Source organism: Anarhichas minor, unplaced genomic scaffold (genome assembly GCF_050575085.1).
Source record: "Anarhichas minor isolate MPS153535 unplaced genomic scaffold, ASM5057508v1 ptg000007l, whole genome shotgun sequence".
NCBI lineage: Eukaryota > Metazoa > Chordata > Actinopteri > Perciformes > Anarhichadidae > Anarhichas > Anarhichas minor.
This window is the reverse complement of record NW_027466453.1, coordinates 17,045,869-17,064,160: the sequence shown is the minus strand read 5'-3', so window position 1 is coordinate 17,064,160 and position 18,292 is coordinate 17,045,869. Positions and strand designations below refer to the sequence as shown.

General features: G+C 43.9%; 1 protein-coding gene across 1 annotated transcript; it reads left to right on the top strand.

The window, feature by feature from the left end:
* The first annotated feature begins 2,524 nt into the window (after positions 1–2,524).
* On the top strand, positions 2,525–18,185 carry atp2a1 (ATPase sarcoplasmic/endoplasmic reticulum Ca2+ transporting 1). Its single transcript, XM_076086270.1, has 24 exons — positions 2,525–2,642; positions 3,772–3,789; positions 4,382–4,464; positions 6,852–6,956; positions 8,758–8,896; positions 10,059–10,139; positions 10,225–10,310; positions 10,691–10,846; positions 11,015–11,156; positions 11,728–11,894; positions 12,002–12,090; positions 12,219–12,321; positions 12,431–12,562; positions 12,764–12,889; positions 13,087–13,305; positions 13,410–13,521; positions 13,612–13,835; positions 13,942–14,162; positions 14,262–14,464; positions 14,760–14,845; positions 15,015–15,148; positions 15,872–15,989; positions 16,409–16,526; positions 17,889–18,185. Exons 1-24 carry the CDS (start codon positions 2,525–2,527, stop codon positions 17,897–17,899), a joined length of 2,991 nt encoding a protein of 996 aa, XP_075942385.1. The 3' UTR covers positions 17,900–18,185.
* Positions 18,186–18,292: the final 107 nt, after the last annotated feature.

The window sequence follows — 18,292 nt, the reverse complement described above, 5'->3', positions numbered from 1 at the left end:
GAGAGAGAAATCTTAGATGTTAGCACACCTGTAGAAAACAGTTTATACACGTACCAAATGCCCAAAAGCTCACCACAGACAATGAGCATCTGGCTCACCAGGATAAAGTAAAAGAGAGAGAAATGTTGGTGTCAGCGCACCAGTAGCCATTACATATTTATATTCATATGTTTTAAAGAAGGCACTTACTTATTTGTAGACGAAGTCCATGCGCCTATCCCTCTGGACAAAGATGGGACGTTACTGTTGACTCCATCTTAGTCAGGTGTGTTCCTCAGCTTGAAGTCGAAAGCCTGCTCTGTTCCATCTGTTACGGCTGCAGGTCTTTGGACAGTAAAATCCCACCAAATCAGACTTCAATCCAATCAAGATCAAAGAATTTTGGATATCTGGGCAGGATCCTCTATTTGCCAACAAATACAGCTGACATCAAGCTCCTCCAGACAGTCAAACCTTCCATTTGTGCAGTGATGTAGAGAGCCAGGGGTCACAGCGAGGGTCAGGCCATCCCAGCCGTCTGAGTTTTAAATCATTTTGTGTAAAACGTAGAGATCCGGTAGGTGTTTGGAGGATAGTTTGTACCAGCCTAGAATTGGAGATCCACCTGACAGATGATGCTCTAGGGATGCAGCATTTCACAACTTCAGCCAGCAAACATCTGCATTTGGTAGACTTCCAAAAAATAGCTGCAAGCCCCTCAACAGTCTTTTGCTGTTTGTAAAAGCACCAAATTCAATTTATGTGCATAAGTGCTAACTATGGCTCCAGGCACATTTTAGCCTGTGCCCCATCAGACACAGCTTCGTTACATGTTTGTGGGATCAACTTTTCAACACAATTATTCTTTTGCAACACATCCAATACATCCTGGTGTACCTCCTTTATCTCACTAGCTGTTGACATATCTCCACACAGTTCAACATCATCTCCAGACCTGGCAGAGCTGCTGATCGATGAGGTCTTTTAATACTGTTTATCTTTACCTTCCTTTAGATTTTCATGCTTCAGCAGAGCTCTTGGTAAACTGTTCAGGTCACAGTGTCCATCTTTTATCCACACGCTGTCGCTGCTGGAGGAGATGAGTAGTCATGGAGATTTTAAAAAGCTGGCTAGCCCAACGGCAGCCACTTAGCCACGACTTCCTGTCCTAAGTTACTAACAGTTACTCTGAAAAGTCTGTGTAATGTTTTGCCCCTTCTGGTTAAGGTCCTGCAGGTCTTGTGTTGGTTTATCGTTAGCGACCACAGCTCTTTGTTCTTCATGAGACAATGTTGAAAACAGCAGCCATTTAAGTTAGCCGCGATAGCTGCTAGCCGTTAGCCGTTAGCCGCTAGGTGCTACTGCGAACGAGGCCCACGTGTCTGCAGCCTTGAACTTCCTGTATTCAGGGCGAAAGGTGCTTTCAGGAGCATAGGAGTATCATCAGAGAAACTGACGTAATTGACCAAAAGTGAAAGTATCTTTTCTGCAGTGAAATGGCCTCTTATTCAAATGATGATATATTAAATCATTAGATTGTTAATACAACACTTTAAGTAGTATTTAACTGGAGTTTTAACTATAAACATTTTGGTAGTTTATTCCAGTGGTTTCTAACCTAGGGGTCAGGCCCCTCCAAACGGTCTCAATGTGAATCTAAGGGGTCGAGAAATTGCACTGTATTCTATAAGCTAATCAAATGTTTTTTTATGAATTCATTTGTAAAATAACTAGTACAATACTCAAGCGCAGTACCTGAAACTTGTACTTACCCAACAGTATTAAGTAAATGAACTTTGTTACTTCCCACCACTGGAAAAGTCTTTGCTTTTCAGGAAAATTAGAGATGCATTGAGGACTATTGTGTCAACATATAAATAGGACTGTTTACTTTATTTCAGTTTGCTTCAAGTGACCTTTCGAAAGCTTTCATTTTTTGGACATTTCCTTTGTGACTTGTTGAGTATCTCATCAGTGTCCCATACCTGTCATTCACAAAGCCGTTGTTGCCCCCGAGAATGCATGTTCTCTAGTACACATCTTATTTCCAGCTTGCCGGGCAGTATACCCCTCTGCAGTTGTTGCCCTCTCCTCCCCCCCACCACCCCCACCCTGCATATTCTACAGGGCCATCCCGGCCCACCTATTTGTGACGTTCTCAGCCAATGAGGGGCCAGTGTATGGTGAGCAAGCACCAATGAGGCCACTTTTTCATCTGTATAAAACTTTTCAGAACAGTTTGCCGGGTTGCACTTTCCGTCAGTTCAGGGCTCCGAGAGGAGAGCAACAGCCCAGCGAGAGAGAGAGAGAGAGAGAGAGAGAGAGAGAGGGTAGAGAGAGAGAGAGAGGGTAGAGAGAGAGACAGTGTGAACGCAGGGGGGTTGCCAGTTTTTAATCCCAATCCCACAATTCAAGAAAGTGGTGGGTGAACATTTGAGCTTCACTTTGTTTTTACTGTCAGTGTCAGGCCGGCCTCAGACTTGATGTGATTGTTTCTGTGTTTTCTATCCCTTTTCGTTCCCGAAGTCTCTCCGTGGCAGCGAGGATGGAGAACGCACACATGAAAGAGTTGCCAGATGTTCTGTCTCACTTCGGCGTCACTGAAGAAAGCGGCCTTTCGCCTGAGCAGTTCAAGAAGAACCTGGACAAGTATGGCTTCAACGGTGAGGGAGATGGATGGATGGATGGATGGATGGATGGATGGAGCATTGGAAGTGTGTAAAGAATGAGCAGTAGTAGTAGTAGTAGAATCTCAGGATGAAGGAACACACATGTATCTTTGGATTTAGCTTGGAACAGAGAGTGGAAGCCATAGAGGCAGAAACACAGAGCACCTGCGAGGTTTAGCAAGATGAACTGGCACAAACACACTGAAGGGGAGGAGAAGTATGAACTGTATGTTTTTGATGAAGGTCTAACTGCGGGAAACAAAGTGTGGTGGGGGGGGGGGGGGGATGTTTGTGGAGCAGGTGCATCAGCGTTTCAGGTTTCTGACAATCGCTACTGGCTTTATGTTTGATTGAAGATTCTTTATTTGTTAGTGAATTAAAGCATGACAGCTCGCTCGACTCAAGGTCAACCTACTTGCTTACCGACTGCCTCTCACACAGTAGCCTCCCTCAGTGGGATGGAGGTGAGCGAAGTCTATTCGCTGAGGAAGGCCATGAAATGCAGATGAATGATAAAAATGAGGACCTTCAGTTGAGACTGTCTTTTGTCAAACTGAGTAAAATCCAGCATTTGAGAAAACACCTGCAATAGGCAATTTAAACTCGTCACAGTGGGGGATGCACAGGCATAATTATCATTAATGATCTCTCTGTTGCATTGAACAGTGTCCTTTGAGCTGGGACAGAACTGTCGCTAATGTTGCTTATTAATTGTGTAATTATGTTTTTTAAATTGCAGATTTGTAACAAAAACAAGAGTAACATAGAGTTTTTAGCGCCTTATCATTACACTAAGTCGTGCTCAACAGGTTGCAGTGAAAGTTTGGCATCTCAGCAGATAAATGGATGTTGACACAGTAACAAAGTAATTAAGGTAACTGTAAAGGTCAGTTATTAAAGTCACATTAATTGTGTCATAAACTGGCAGAGGTTCAAGGAGGCCTTAATAAACCAGCTGCTGCCGAACATTAATTAAGCACTTAGAGTCCTATCAATAGTGCAGTCGATAATAGTTTCTATCCGGTGGTTTTGATTCTTAAATGGGTCAAAACGTTAAAGCGATGCAGTAAATGTGGCGGTCGTCTATGCTTTATTAATATTGTTTGTCTCTCTTCCCCCACAGAGCTGCCAGCGGAGGAGGGTGAGTCCACTCTGAGCCTCAAACACCTGCTTTTCAATTATTCATGTTTGAATCACATGTCCTTTTAACTTTGTGACACACCTGTCCCTCTCACTTCCTGTGGTGACAAGTCACACACTCGTTTATCCGACACCTGTCAGTGGTGCCACTGGTTGTTGTGACCCAAAGTACTAATAATATGTTCACACCACGCACACAACTCAAGAAATCAGCTGATCCAAAGTTTGTCTTTGGAGATGTTGGATGTATGACTTCTACAGTTGTTGTCCTTTTTAACCCAAACTAATATTATTATTTGTCATGCCCGCCTGCTACGGTAGTTCTACTAGATTAACTTGGCCCAAAGAATATAGAAACTAGTTTGAACAAGTTTGAACGCCATGCAGATAGTTTAGGTGGCAGATATTTTTTGGCTTCATCACAATCAATGCTTCTCCTACTGAACCCTTGCTGATGCAAAAACACGTATATTATTGACATTATATTGACATTCCATGACACTTATACCATGTAGATATATAAGTACATACACAATTGACCACACACACTCGAATGCTGTGTTTGATGTGATTTGATGTATATTTTTTAACAGGAAAGACCATCTGGGAGTTGGTGATGGAACAGTTTGAGGACCTGTTGGTCAGAATCTTACTGCTGGCCGCCTGCATCTCTTTTGTGAGTTTGCTCACTTTTCTCTTTTCTCTTTTACATGATACGGTGTATTTGTATTTTCAATGTACGGTACATACATCCAGGGAGCCTGCAGAGGCTTTAGAACACGGTCATTGTGTATTTAAGGATCTTACATTAAAGACAGATGTTTGTCGGAATTTGGATAAAGGTTCGACATATTAGATCACCGATGACGTTCTTTTCCTTCTTTTATTTTAAAGAGTCACACGATTATACTATTATACAGAAGATCATTGGTAGAAATCTGAGAACCCTTAACGTTTTGTGCCAAAATGTATTATATATTTGACATTTTAGCACAGTTTACACCCTTTAAAGCTCATGCATGCACGTAGAAGCTGACCAATTAGACAGTGGTATCAATTATTAAAGCACTTTCATGACCTTCCTCCCACTCGTCCATAACAAGCTCTTAGCAAGCTTAAATGGTTATTTTTAAGTCTGAATTCAGGGACTACCATCATCCTGATAGAGAGAGTCAAATATTAGCTGCTCAAAGTTGTTGCAAATAAGGAGAGCATTTCTTGCATCTAAACGTGGCGTGACGCTGATGGAGCGCCTCACAAACAGACCTGAAGTCTCATAAAGTCAAAGCGAGTAAAAGGAACAAGATTGGACTAAAGTTCAGGCTCAATAAAGAACCTGACGGTGACGGTGAGGAGTGCAAACTGTGAGCTGCATCTCTTCTGGCCGCTCGCCTGCTTTGTTTGTCACCACACACACGCGCTCGCTCACTCGGGCCGACAAACACAACGAGTGCATCGCTGAGTTATTAAATTACATTTGGACCCATGTCCTCACTCTCATCTACACCAGGAATCCCTCTCTCTCTCTCTCTCTCTCTCTCTCTCTCTCTCTCTCTCTCTCTCTCTCTCTGTCTCTCTCTCTCTGTCTCTCCCTCCTGCCCTCTGCTGTTGCTCTCTCCAAAACAGTTTTGTGGAGGAGAGAAGGCTGAACACATTGTCTTAATCCTCGATCTCTGCCCTCCGGCCTCCCTGCTCAGCTGTCACTATGGCCTTAGAAGGTCTGACGGCTGTGTGTGTGTGTGTGTGTGTGTGTGTGTGTGTGTGTGTGTGTGTGTGTGTGTGTGTGTGTGTGTGTGTGTGTGTGTGTGTGTGTGTGTGTGTGTGTGAAATAGAGAGAGGAAGATAAAGAGAAAGAGAGAGTGTGTGCACATATGCATAGCAGGAGCTTTATTTTAAGAAAGTCTCAAGCCAGGATGAGAAACTGTATCCTGAGACAAAGGTCAGGGATGGAAGGAACGAGGGATGGCTTGCAGCAGCAGGAGAGAGTGAGAGGGTGAGGAAGGGAGGGAGGGGGGGGAGTCGAGGATTGAGTTGCACAATGGCATTGTTTGTGTGACAAACGAGGGCAATAGATTCAGAGTCGTATACGGTTTCTAAAAGCGAGAACACTAAATGCTGCAGACACACGCTCATCCTATTCATACACACAGGAATGTCCCGCCGCTGCAGCGCGCTGACAACCTCTGACGCTCATTCTGGAGATCGATTGTGTCTTTTGAAGGGAGGCAGGGTGAAGACAGGCCGGAGAGCGTGAGCGACTATTTTTGGAGAAAAAAAGGGTGAGAAAAGATGTGAGATGAAGAGCGGAGCGAATGAAAAAGCAGATAATGACGAGGAGGAGCAGAGAGCTAGACGGCGTACGTAGAGAAGGACGGGCCTCTCTCTGGTCCGCCGGCCTGCAACTAATCTGTGTCAATGTCAACACGAAGGCTTTCCGAAACAGACTCCTACTCCCGCTCACACGTGTTGGACCGCAGAGTCACATGTCGAGGAAAGACTTCACACATAGGATGACATAAGAGATAACAATCTTGATAACTGTCAGAAATAGATATACTCTGTTCTCTATTCTGTTTGATGCTGACCAGTAAAAGATGATACTGTCGCCCTGAGAAACAGGTGCACAACAGAGTATCACCAACAGTTATGGAGTATATCAATAACTCAAGATTTAATCTGTGTAATTAACTGATTAACCTCTTCAACCTCAACAGATCCACTAGTTGATCCTTCATTAAAAAGATGTCCAAACCCACAGACCTCTAAAGATAACAAATGAAGTGGATATAAAGAGATGCATCTACAATACTTCATGATAAAATGGTGCTGTGATTAAAGTGAAAAAATAAAAACACAACCTTATTGGGGCTGCAACTAAGGGCTTTTTTTCTATAATTTTCCCAAATTATTGATGTAATATTTTATAATAAAAGGGGATAAAGTCTGAGATTTGTAAGTGTCTCTGTCACCTCACTTCACAGAAATCCTAAACGTCATAAAGTGAAAGATATTTTCATTAAATGTTGCATTCTGACATGCTCCTCCTCCCTCCGTCTCTTTCAGGTGCTGGCTTTGTTTGAGGAAGGTGAGGAGACAGTCACTGCCTTTGTCGAGCCCTTCGTCATCCTCCTCATCCTCATTGCAAATGCTATCGTTGGAGTGTGGCAGGTCAGTGAACACACACACACACACACACACACACAGAGGAACAATCATAAGGACACATACCTGCCCCTGAATGCTGTCTTTTACACACACCTAAATAGACTCTTATACTTAGCAACAGTCACACACAATAAATGTCACACGATGGACGGCCTGTTCAGGTCGCGGCCCGTGTCTTTTACAGCGAGCACACGGGAGCTCGGGAGTTCGAGGGAGTCCAGAATGAGATGCATGACGTCAGCCGGAGGTGAGAAGGCCAAAGGTTAAGCCAACGGAGGGGGGGGGGGGGGGACGGACCCTTGAAGGCTGAAACTGCAGTCTGCTTTGTTACAATCCACAGTAAAAATACAGAGACGATTGAGTTACCACAGGCCTGGGGAGTGTGTGTGTGTGTGTGTGTTCGCAGTTGGGGGGGGGGGGGGGTTCATATGAATCCTGCGGCAGTCATTTGGAAACTATGCACAAGGATTCACACATGGGGGGGTACGGGGGAGAATGGAGAGAGGGAGGGCGGCGGGCATAAAGTGGGCTTTACACTTCGAGGCGGTCGAGAGCGGCCTCGGAGGAAACCTCAGACTGAACCCAACATCAGTGTGATGGACTTCATCAACCTGCTGATCAGCAGACAGACTCCTCACACCGCAAACACACACGACGGTCACTCAAGACTTGTTCAACGTCAAACTTTAACGATAATTTAGCATCCCGTTACTCAAGAGATGAATTTGGTGTTTTTGTTCTCCTGTTCTTTAAGATGTATGTGAAAATTTACGTTATTTCTATTTCCACAGTCGAGACAAAATGAAAAATACATTTTAAAAATGTCCCTTTTAGTTCACATCGGTGGTCATATTGTGCACCTATTTAACAATAGATGCAAAAAGAAAAAAGAAAGAAAGAAATGTCCTCGTATTTATTTACTAAATTGAATCGTCTTTTCTTCCCGTAAAACTAAATATGAAGTGTGCTTACGTAAGCTCGTACCAAACGTTAAGCGATCAGTGTGTATGTGAATCAACTAATATTATAAGTTATTTGCTCTTGTTGACAGCACATCCAATCAAATCTGACCAAACCGTCACAGTCCTGATGAAGCAGTTCAGCTGAGTTTTAACTTAAATACATATGGTTTAAAAATGATTTTCTTTTCCCCAGAACTTCCTCTTTCATTGTTGCCTCTTTAGTCAATAATTTATGTTAAAGAGAAATACTTAAGGCCCCAGAAATTAGTCAAAGGGCTTTAAATAGACAAAGTAGTCAAATATAAGCCTCAATAATCTCTCTCTTTGTCTGTACTTATTGCAAAACCAAGAAATATTCAAACAGTATTTTACTTCAAATATTATGCAGACTGTAGATGCTATCACTGTTTAATATGACGTTACAGAGAGCGGATAAAAAGACAGGAAAACCTAAAATACAAGCAAATGCAACAATATGACAAAAATGACCTCACACATTACCAACTCTACTATTTACCACTTAAATCAACACCGTGGAAAATGTATTGCAGGATTATTGTATGGGATTATATTATTTTGTATTCAGGTTATTTTGTCCACCAATTTTAACTTGTACAACTTAATAAGTAGCGTTCAGGTTCATGACTCCTTAACTTATTATAGTTCATGTTTTCCTATAGTGTCACAATGCTGGTATGTGGAGTTTCACACTAATCCAGGAGGGACGGACACACCGGCAGAGTTCCTCTTGAGTAGTTATGCTCAGGGAGGTTGTGGTATTAAACTTGATAGTTAGTAACACTTGTGTTTTGTGTTTTGCTCTGTGTGTATTTTCGCAACAGGAGCGCAATGCAGAGAGTGCCATTGAGGCTCTGAAGGAGTACGAGCCTGAGATGGGGAAAGTTTACCGGTCGGACAGGAAGAGCGTGCAGAGGATCAAGGCCAGGGAGATCGTTCCTGGGGATGTGGTGGAGGTTTCCGGTAAGATTACCAAAACTGAAGGAGCTGTTCAGCCACTGAAAACGCTCCAGGAACAGTCAAGTGTAACAATAGGTGCAGCAGCAGTGAATCCTCAGGGTCACAGAACATCTATACTTGGTGCAGACAAAGGTGCACAGGAAATCCTGTCATTTCAGTGTTATGAAGTGACTCAAGGCAATCTACAAATATGCAGACTATAGCCACACGGGGTTAAAGGTCAAGCCCAACTTCCTGAAACTAACCCTTCAGAATAGGACTTAAGCAAAAGAAGCAGCAGCAGACATTGAGAAATTTGAATTAAGTAATGATAAAGTCTAGTAAAATAAAAATGTGCCTGTATCTGAAAGTCAAATCTTTATATATAGCGGGTACTATATACTAAGAATAAACTGTAATAATATTCAGAACGCACTTTAACTATGTAGCACGTACTAGTAATTAAGCCAAAGCTCATCTTTGCGGCTTATTCAGGACTTCTCAACCTTGGATCTAGACAGCAAGTGTTTTACGGACTGACTCTCAGTTCAGAGGAACGATAATCGACTCCAAGCTTGAGCTGAAAACATTTCAAACAGATGACTTTTACCCTAGAAACTCTTATTTTGTTTGACTCCTGTTTTCACATAAAGAAGAAATCAAGCTTCTGGGCCCATTCGCTCATATACTTCAAAAGAGTCACGTGCATGTGTGTGTGTGTGTGTGTGTGTGTGTGTGTGTGTGTGTGTGAGTACATGTCTCCTGATGTCCTTGAGAATGAACATGGGCCCTTTTAAGGCAGTCACAGAAAAAAGGGGTGGAGGGGAACTCAAGGAACTTGCTGCGGGAAGAAAAAAAAAACAAGCTTGAGTATAAATACACTTAATATCGACGGGCGGCTCGCTCCTCTGTCTGTCCCTCTCCCTCTGTTTGCTGTACACCTGTTCTTTTCATTTCATGATCCCCCCCAAGGTCTCCCTCTCCCTCTGTCTCGGACTGTGGTATCAGTTTTCAACAACAACACTATCCATCCAGAATGCTAAAACCAGTCAATCAACCCTCCCCCCCCCCCCTCCCTCCTCCTGCCGCATTGATATGAAGCTGTTTTAGACAAATCAAAATGGTCTGATGAACTTGTGTGTGTGTGTCTCTCTGTGTGTGTCTCTCTGTTTGTGTCTGACCCTAGTTGGTGACAAAGTGCCAGCTGACATCAGGCTCGTCTCCATCAAATCCACAACCCTGCGCGTGGACCAGTCCATTCTCACCGGTAGGTATCTGGGGGAAAGACAGACATGATGTCTTTTTGATGTCCGCTTCCACACCTGACCACCTCACCTGTGTGTCTCCCACAGGTGAGTCCATCAGCGTGATCAAACACACTGACGCCATCCCAGACGCCCGAGCCGTCAACCAGGACAAGAAGAACATGCTGTTTTCCGTGAGTCTTCTTTATGAGAACTTTTCCACCTTTATGTGACATACTAAATAAAGCTCCTGTTGTTGTTTCATAATGTCCCTGAGGCTGATGGGAATGTCGTTACCGTTGCTGTTATTTCTTCATAAACTAAAGTAATGGAGGAATCTAATCTTTACCCGGTGATGGTGCTCGAGGAAAAGTCATGGATCACTAAAGTTATTACAATTCATCCTGAGGGGGGCGTGAATGCACTCCGAACAAAATTTCATCGCAACTTCCCCAATATCTTTGACTAAAAAACAAGCGATCACCAACGTCAGTAGGATTCATCCTCTGGGGATCATGAATGTATGTAACTTTCAAATGTCTTTTTTCTCCGTCTCTGCTAAAACTCTGTTCAGGGAACCAACATCGCTGCAGGAAAAGCCACTGGTGTTGTTATTGCAACTGGCGTCTCCACTGAGATCGGAAAGATTCGTGACCAGATGGCTGCCACTGAGCAGGAGAAGACCCCTCTGCAGCAGAAAATGGACGAGTTTGGCGAGCAGCTCTCCAAGGTGGGTGAGGCAGACGGACGAATCTGAAACAGCATCACCACAGTGACCGTCGTTATCTATTGATTCATTTAATAAAAAGAGGACTAATACTGTTTTAAATGACTTAAGATGGGAAATGTGTATATAAAACAAATGTCTCACGCATCCCTCTGACTGCCTGTCCTCCAGGTCATCTCCCTCATCTGTGTGGCTGTGTGGATGATCAACATCGGACACTTCAATGACCCCGTCCACGGAGGCTCCTGGATCCGCGGGGCTGTCTACTATTTCAAGATCGCTGTGGCTCTGGCTGTGGCTGCCATCCCTGAAGGTAAACCTATTTAAATAATGCTAAATCAGCAGAGTATTCCTTCATTCTGTTCATACCTTGATTTCCTCAAGGTATCAGCCATCAACTCTTGAATCGGAAACCTTTTTGCCCCCTGAGTGGCATCGATTAAATACTGCGGGACAGGAACAGTCTGAGGTTTAGAGGTGCTCGCTGTCACATCAGGGTCAGCTGCAGACTGTGGCGATGCTCGTCACACGCCATGGTCTGATGATGCCAAAACGACGACATCATCTGCAAAGACAGATGCCGCCATAATGTCACTAAACTGGACACTCTCCAGACCTTCTTTACACCGTAGTCAGAGTTGATTTTTGCCAAGAATCTGAACACAGATCTGACTGAGGGGCTTGCAGCAGCCCCCTCCCACAGGAATACCTCAGTCTGGGTGTCCTCCAGCTGATGGGTTTAGGGACCACAACTGTTGTCTGGAACCCAGTGGCAGGTGGTTTTGAGCAGACATGTCGGATCATTCTTTCTTGTCACTAAGTTGTTCTTAATGTTTATTTCATTCAGTACCTCCCTGCCTAACCTCCCGCTCCGTCCACCGCAGGTCTGCCCGCTGTCATCACCACCTGCCTGGCTCTGGGAACACGTCGCATGGCCAAGAAGAACGCCATCGTCAGGAGCCTTCCCTCTGTGGAGACCCTGGGCTGCACCTCGGTCATCTGCTCCGACAAGACCGGTACCCTCACCACCAACCAGATGTGTGTAACAAAGGTAGGTTCACACTCAGCACACCAATATCACCTTCAAGCCAGACAGGTGGCGGGAAATAAGAGCAGATCTAATGAAATGTGTGTGTTGTTTTTTTTGTTTCCATGCAGATGTTCGTCATTGATAAAGTCGACGTTGACAATGTTGCCCTCGGTCAGTTTGACATCTCAGGCTCAAAGTACACCCCTGAGGGAGAAATGTAAGTGTCAAAAGAGTTCAAAGTTAATCTTACAAGAACCTGCACACACATAAACACCATAACCCAGTCTTTTTTTGACTAAATATCTTATTTAATTCTAAATATTTTTGAAAATCTTTTTTCACCAGTACAAGGAATGGCTCGTTGGTGAAGTGCGGCCAGTTCGACGGACTGGTCGAGCTGGCCACCATCTGCGCTCTGTGCAACGACTCTTCGCTGGACTACAACGAGGTCTGCAGAGCATTCGGGAGAACTTGTGTTCATGACATTGGTGGTTAATTGTGATCCACGGCCCACTTCAAATGTAACGTTTGTTCTGTGTTATTGCTGCGTGATGCAGTCCAAGGGTATTTATGAGAAAGTGGGTGAGGCCACAGAAACAGCGCTGTCCTGTTTGGTGGAGAAGATGAACGTGTTCAATACTGAAGTGCGTGGCCTGTCCAAGGTGGAAAGGGCAAACGCTTGCTGTTCTGTAAGTATACAAATAATATTCTATAAATGATGTGTCCTGTGTACAAAGACATTCTAGTGTAACACAGTGGAGAATTATCACAAGTTTGCTGTAGCAACTTAAAGGTGATAATATGTCAAAAACAATAATATGGGCTAGACTCAACCTTGATTTTAGATCATTTTCCTCCTGTTGACCTTCTTCTTCCTCATGTTCTAACAGGTGATCAAGCAGCTGATGAAGAAGGAGTTCACCCTGGAGTTCTCCAGGGACAGAAAGTCCATGTCAGTGTACTGCTCTCCTGCCAAGTCGCCCAAATCCCCTGTAGGAAACAAGATGTTTGTCAAAGTGAGTGTGTGACACAAGACGTACACTTTCTGTGGTCACTCTATAAAAGCCTAAAACAGAAACTATGATGTCACGATAAAACAGCCTCTAAATTTGAAAAAAATGACCAAAATGAAGTTCAATGAATCAACTCATATATCATTCAAATACCATTCGTTGATGGATGATGTTGAACGTTATGTTAACTCCGTCTACAGGGCGCTCCAGAAGGTGTCATTGACCGTTGCTCGTACGTTCGTGTGGGCACCACCCGCATACCCCTGACCAGCTCGGTCAAAGACCACATCCTGTCTGTCATCAAGGAGTGGGGCACCGGGCGGGACACCCTCCGCTGTCTGGCACTGGCCACCAGCGACACACCTATGAGGAAGGAGGACATGAACCTGCAGGACGCCACCAAGTTCGTTGACTATGAGGTAGGCGACTGATGAGGAAACGTTGAGGCAGAAATGTCACAAAAACAATTGTTGTGATGTTGCTGTAGTCTACACTTAACATCTTGTTGTCCTTTCTTCTCCAGACTGAGTTGACCTTTGTCGGCTGTGTTGGCATGCTCGACCCTCCGCGTAAGGAAGTCACGAGCTCCATCGAGCTGTGCAGGGCTGCTGGCATCCGTGTCATTATGATCACTGGTCAGTAGACGCAAAACACACTCTCATCTCATAAGAAAACAAGCAATCTCTTAAAAGAAACGACAAAATCTTCATTTCTGTCCTCCCTAGGTGACAACAAAGGCACAGCTGTGGCCATCTGCCGTCGCATTGGCATCTTCACTGAGGATGAGGATGTCACTGGCAAGGCCTTCACCGGCCGTGAGTTTGATGACCTCGATCTGTACGATCAGAAGATCGCTGTTCGAAAGGCTGGCTGCTTCGCCCGAGTGGAACCGTCCCACAAGTCGAAGATCGTTGAGTTCCTGCAGGGCTTTGATGAGATCACCGCCATGGTGAGCAGAAAAGATAGAGAGCGTACACGTTGTTGTTTCTTGTGCTGAAAACGAAAAGTATAGATGGGCCAAAACCATAACTTGTCTCCCTCCACCCTTCACCAAGACTGGTGATGGAGTAAACGATGCCCCCGCCTTGAAGAAGGCGGAGATTGGCATCGCCATGGGCTCTGGCACTGCCGTTGCCAAGTCTGCCTCTGAGATGGTCCTGGCTGACGACAACTTTGCCTCCATTGTGTCCGCCGTAGAGGAGGGCAGAGCTATCTACAACAACATGAAGCAGTTCATCCGCTACCTCATCTCCTCCAACGTCGGCGAGGTCGTCTGGTGAGCACATCCTTGCGGAGGTGAGGTGTGATAATGACTTTTACAAGAGAGTCAAAAACTAATAAAAAAATCACTGTACTTCCTCTCTCCGACACTCAGTATCTTCCTGACGGCTGCTCTGGGTCTGCCCGAGGCTCTGATCCCCGTCCAGCTGCTGTGGGTCAACCTTGTGACTGACGGTCTGCCCGCCACCGCGCTGGGCTTCAACCCTCCTGACCTGGACATCATGGGCAAAGCCCCCCGCTCCCCCAAAGAGCCCCTCATCTCTGGCTGGCTCTTCTTCAGATATATGGTCATCGGAGGTAAAAAAGCATTATGTTCTCTCCCTCCTCTGTTGTGGCACTTTTGTTTTATTTTTGTCTAAAATGGCCTCCAACCATTTTTGATAGAACACTCACAGAGAACGTTCGTCGAAATGATGTTGTTGCCATGGTAACCCATCCGCCTTCTGGGTACAGAGCGCCAAATTAACATTGACTTCATCAGAACCTCTCTGGCTGTCATCAAACGATTAGCTTCCACACGTTTATTGAAGATTGTGGATTTGAAATCTTAGATGAAAGACTTCTTTATTTAACACATTAATTTCTCCTCCAGGTTATGTTGGTGCTGCAACTGTCGCAGCAGCTACCTGGTGGTTCCTGTACTGTGACGAAGGTCCAATGGTTTCCTTCTACCAGCTGGTTAGTATTCAACACTCTATTATTTGTGCACTTTTCCCACAAATTGTGCCGGATCACACGGCGTACGCCATCCAGCTGCTGTGACTAGAAACCTCTCATGTAAACTAGGACGGATCTCAGCTTCTCAGACTTCTGTATTGAGATGTGATGTCTCCGTCTTCCCCCTCAGTCACACTTCATGCAGTGCAGCGAGGACAACGAGGACTTCAGCGGGATCCACTGCGAGGTGTTCGAGGCCGCCCCCCCAATGACCATGGCTCTGTCTGTGCTGGTCACCATCGAGATGTGCAACGCTCTGAACAGGTCTGACGACACGGTCAACTCATACTTCTGTAACTAAGTACATTCACTCAAGTACTGGACCAAAGTACACATTTAAAGTACTTGTGTATTTCCATTTGATGCCAAGTCAGAAGCACTATTTTTTAGTAGAAACAGTACTTTTACTTTTGATATTTGAAGTACAATTAACTGATAATACTCCTGTACTTTTATTTATATGGGGGTTCAAATGCAAGACTTTAAAACTGTTGTGTTGGTGCTTTTACTTTAGTACTTCTACCTCCACTGAGTAAACTACATAACTGTATTTAAAAAGAAAGTTAAAATGAGCTCCCAATCGAACAACAATAACAACAACAACAGTAAAAAGTGACACAGCAGTAATAATAATGCATTTATAGAACATATATCAACATTACACTCATGTGGGGTCCCTTTTTCTACTTTTAAAACGTATAAAACAGAGGATCATATGCATGCATGCAACATATCAGGAGTGTGATAACTATGATTATGATAAAGAGACACTACACAACATCTACCTTCAATATTCAACATATAAATGTGCCACATGCTCATTCTTCATGTCCTTTTGTAGACATTTATTTTCCTACATTCACCTCAACACACAAACACACTTTTCACACGCCCTCAAACATGTTCAGTCTGCATTAACGTTCCCCTCCGCCTCCCCCATCCAACCCCACCTTCCTCCTCCTCCTCCTCCTCCTCCTCCCCCCCCAGCTTGTCTGAGAACCAGTCCCTGGTGCGCATGCCCCCCTGGAGCAACGGCTGGCTGGTGGGCGCCATGAGCCTCTCCATGTCCCTTCACTTCATGATCATCTACGTCGACCCCCTGCCCGTGAGTCCGGCCTCCTGCACCACAAAAACAAACATCCATCTCCCTCGACTCCTCCCTCACACACACACACACACACAACCTCCATGTTGCCATTGCTTAAATACTTAACAGATGGTGCACCGCTCAACTGCCCAAATTACTAACAGAAGTGGGATTTAAGGTGGCACACAATCAAACCAGCTGCTCAGCTCTGTGAACTCCTAAAATGGTGTGATTGTTTTTTTGATGTGAATTTGTATCTTCACCTACAATAGTGCGGAGATACAAATTCACAGGAATGACAACACATTGTTCAGAGGGAACAACACTACAGGTATTCATACGAGCGCTGACGTTAACATGATTTTACAGCTCCTTTCTTACTGGTAGTCGTGCTTCTAGTTTGGCAGCTTTTGACGCGACGTTGCTCTCGTCCACAGATGATCTTCAAGCTCACTCACTTGAATGTGGAGCAGTGGTTGATGGTGCTGAAGCTCTCCTTCCCAGTCATCCTCATTGATGAGGTCCTCAAGTTTGTGGCTCGCACATATCTGGAGGGTAAGCTACACGCGTGACCCGCGTACAACACGTTTCCTTCATTCTGTACCTGTGTGACGTTTATAGCGTGTTCACTTTCCTGGAACAGACGTTAACGTCCTTTAACATTTTAACCTGAACCTGTGCTACGAATGTCTCCATTTTATTGATTTGAACATATTGATGAATGGAATGTTATGGAATAATTTACCTCCCAATTAAATGTGTGATTTTAACCTCTTTTCTTCTTCCTCACACAGTTGTAATGATCTCCCACCCTCTTTGCTCTAATCTGTTTACTCTGATGACATGTATCTAACTTTCCTCTCCTTGGATGCTCTTTTTCACCATTCCCTCTCCGACAGTCTAAACCTATTCCCCCTCCTCTACCCCCCTGTAACAAAAGGTGTTCCCCTGACTCATGCTCAAGGTTTAAGCACTCTGCAACGTGCACAAACGTTTTGTTGAGTCTTACAAATCTTTCTGGACTCGTACATTTGGATCCTGAGTGCAGCTGTTCGTCTGGCTTTACATCTTTCTGGAATTGCCAGTAGAACTCTAATACTTGGTCTCAGCATCATACGTAGTATTTGCATAGTTGGTGTTTAATATTTGAAGTTTGAATATGTTACTTTAGCTTATTGCTTACAGTAGCTTGTAGATCCGCTCAGAGTAGAAACAGCAACATTGCGATGCTTTTAATGTGATCAAACTTGTGATTGTGTAAAAGCAGCCTTTTGTTAATTGGACTTTGCTCATATAAAAACCTAATTTTTTTACTGAGTGTAACTCAAATTTATATTTACATTATACTGTATTTTAGCTAATGTGCATTATTTCCCCCCGCTATGTGAAACTGGTGTTTAACTCAATAACCGACTAAAAATGTACACATGAAGATTTGATTTTGGGAAATATGCTAGTGTGTTTTCTTGCCTAGAGAATCCATACATGCTGGAAACAGGTGGATTGATGGTTTAATGTATGTATCGGATATATTCATTTATAAAAGAAATGAATAATTCAGAAATATAAATTTGAGATTCCAGGAAGATACTGATCCCAGCCAAGAGTTTGCTCCCATAAAAGAAGCACATTTTCTTTTTTACACTTTGTTTTTTGTACACATTACACCAAGAAAATATTGTGTGTTAGAGTTTAAGAGGTGCTGGAAGACGTTTTTTGTTACCTTTGACAGAGACATGCTGGCTGTTTGGTTATGCTAAGCTAAGCTAGGATGGAGGAACAGTGTTCATCTCATCATCCAGCTAACTCGAGGCAACAAATCAAATTAGCGCATTTCCCAAAACAGACTCTTGACTCGATGCTTTTTACTACTCACTGCCATCACCTCACAGCTGACCTGCTTGTTTTCCTCTGCAGGGAAAGTCTAGAGGTAAAGAGCGACAGAGCGGCTGAAGCAGAGAGAGAGAGAGAGAGAGAGAGAGAGAGAGAGAGGAGACGCAGAGGATGGAGAGAAGAAGGCCGAGCGCTCCCCCTGAAGGAGCGCTCGGCCGACAGTCACTCATCAAAACATCTAGTGGCACGAATACAAAAGAAAACACATACGCCATCTGAAAATACACCAAAAGAAAGCTGCAAAATATTTTTTTCTGTGTATGTACTGAAGTTAATATATAGGTGAGAGTTATTAAAACTATCGTGTTGATTCTATTCTTAAAGAATAAAGATATGTATTAAAGAAAGTCTTGGATGTCACCGTTTTCAATTCAGTTTTTTTAATATATACTGTATATATATATATATATATATATATATATATATAA

Bases quoted from the DNA above. Each gene is read 5' to 3' on its own strand.
- atp2a1 (XM_076086270.1), top strand. From the start codon at position 2,525: ATGGAGAACGCACACATGAAAGAGTTGCCAGATGTTCTGTCTCACTTC. The intron at 10,140-10,224 runs GTAGGTATCTGG...TGTCTCCCACAG, and splicing joins GGACCAGTCCATTCTCACCG to GTGAGTCCATCAGCGTGATC. The intron at 10,847-11,014 runs GTGGGTGAGGCA...CCTGTCCTCCAG, and splicing joins TTGGCGAGCAGCTCTCCAAG to GTCATCTCCCTCATCTGTGT.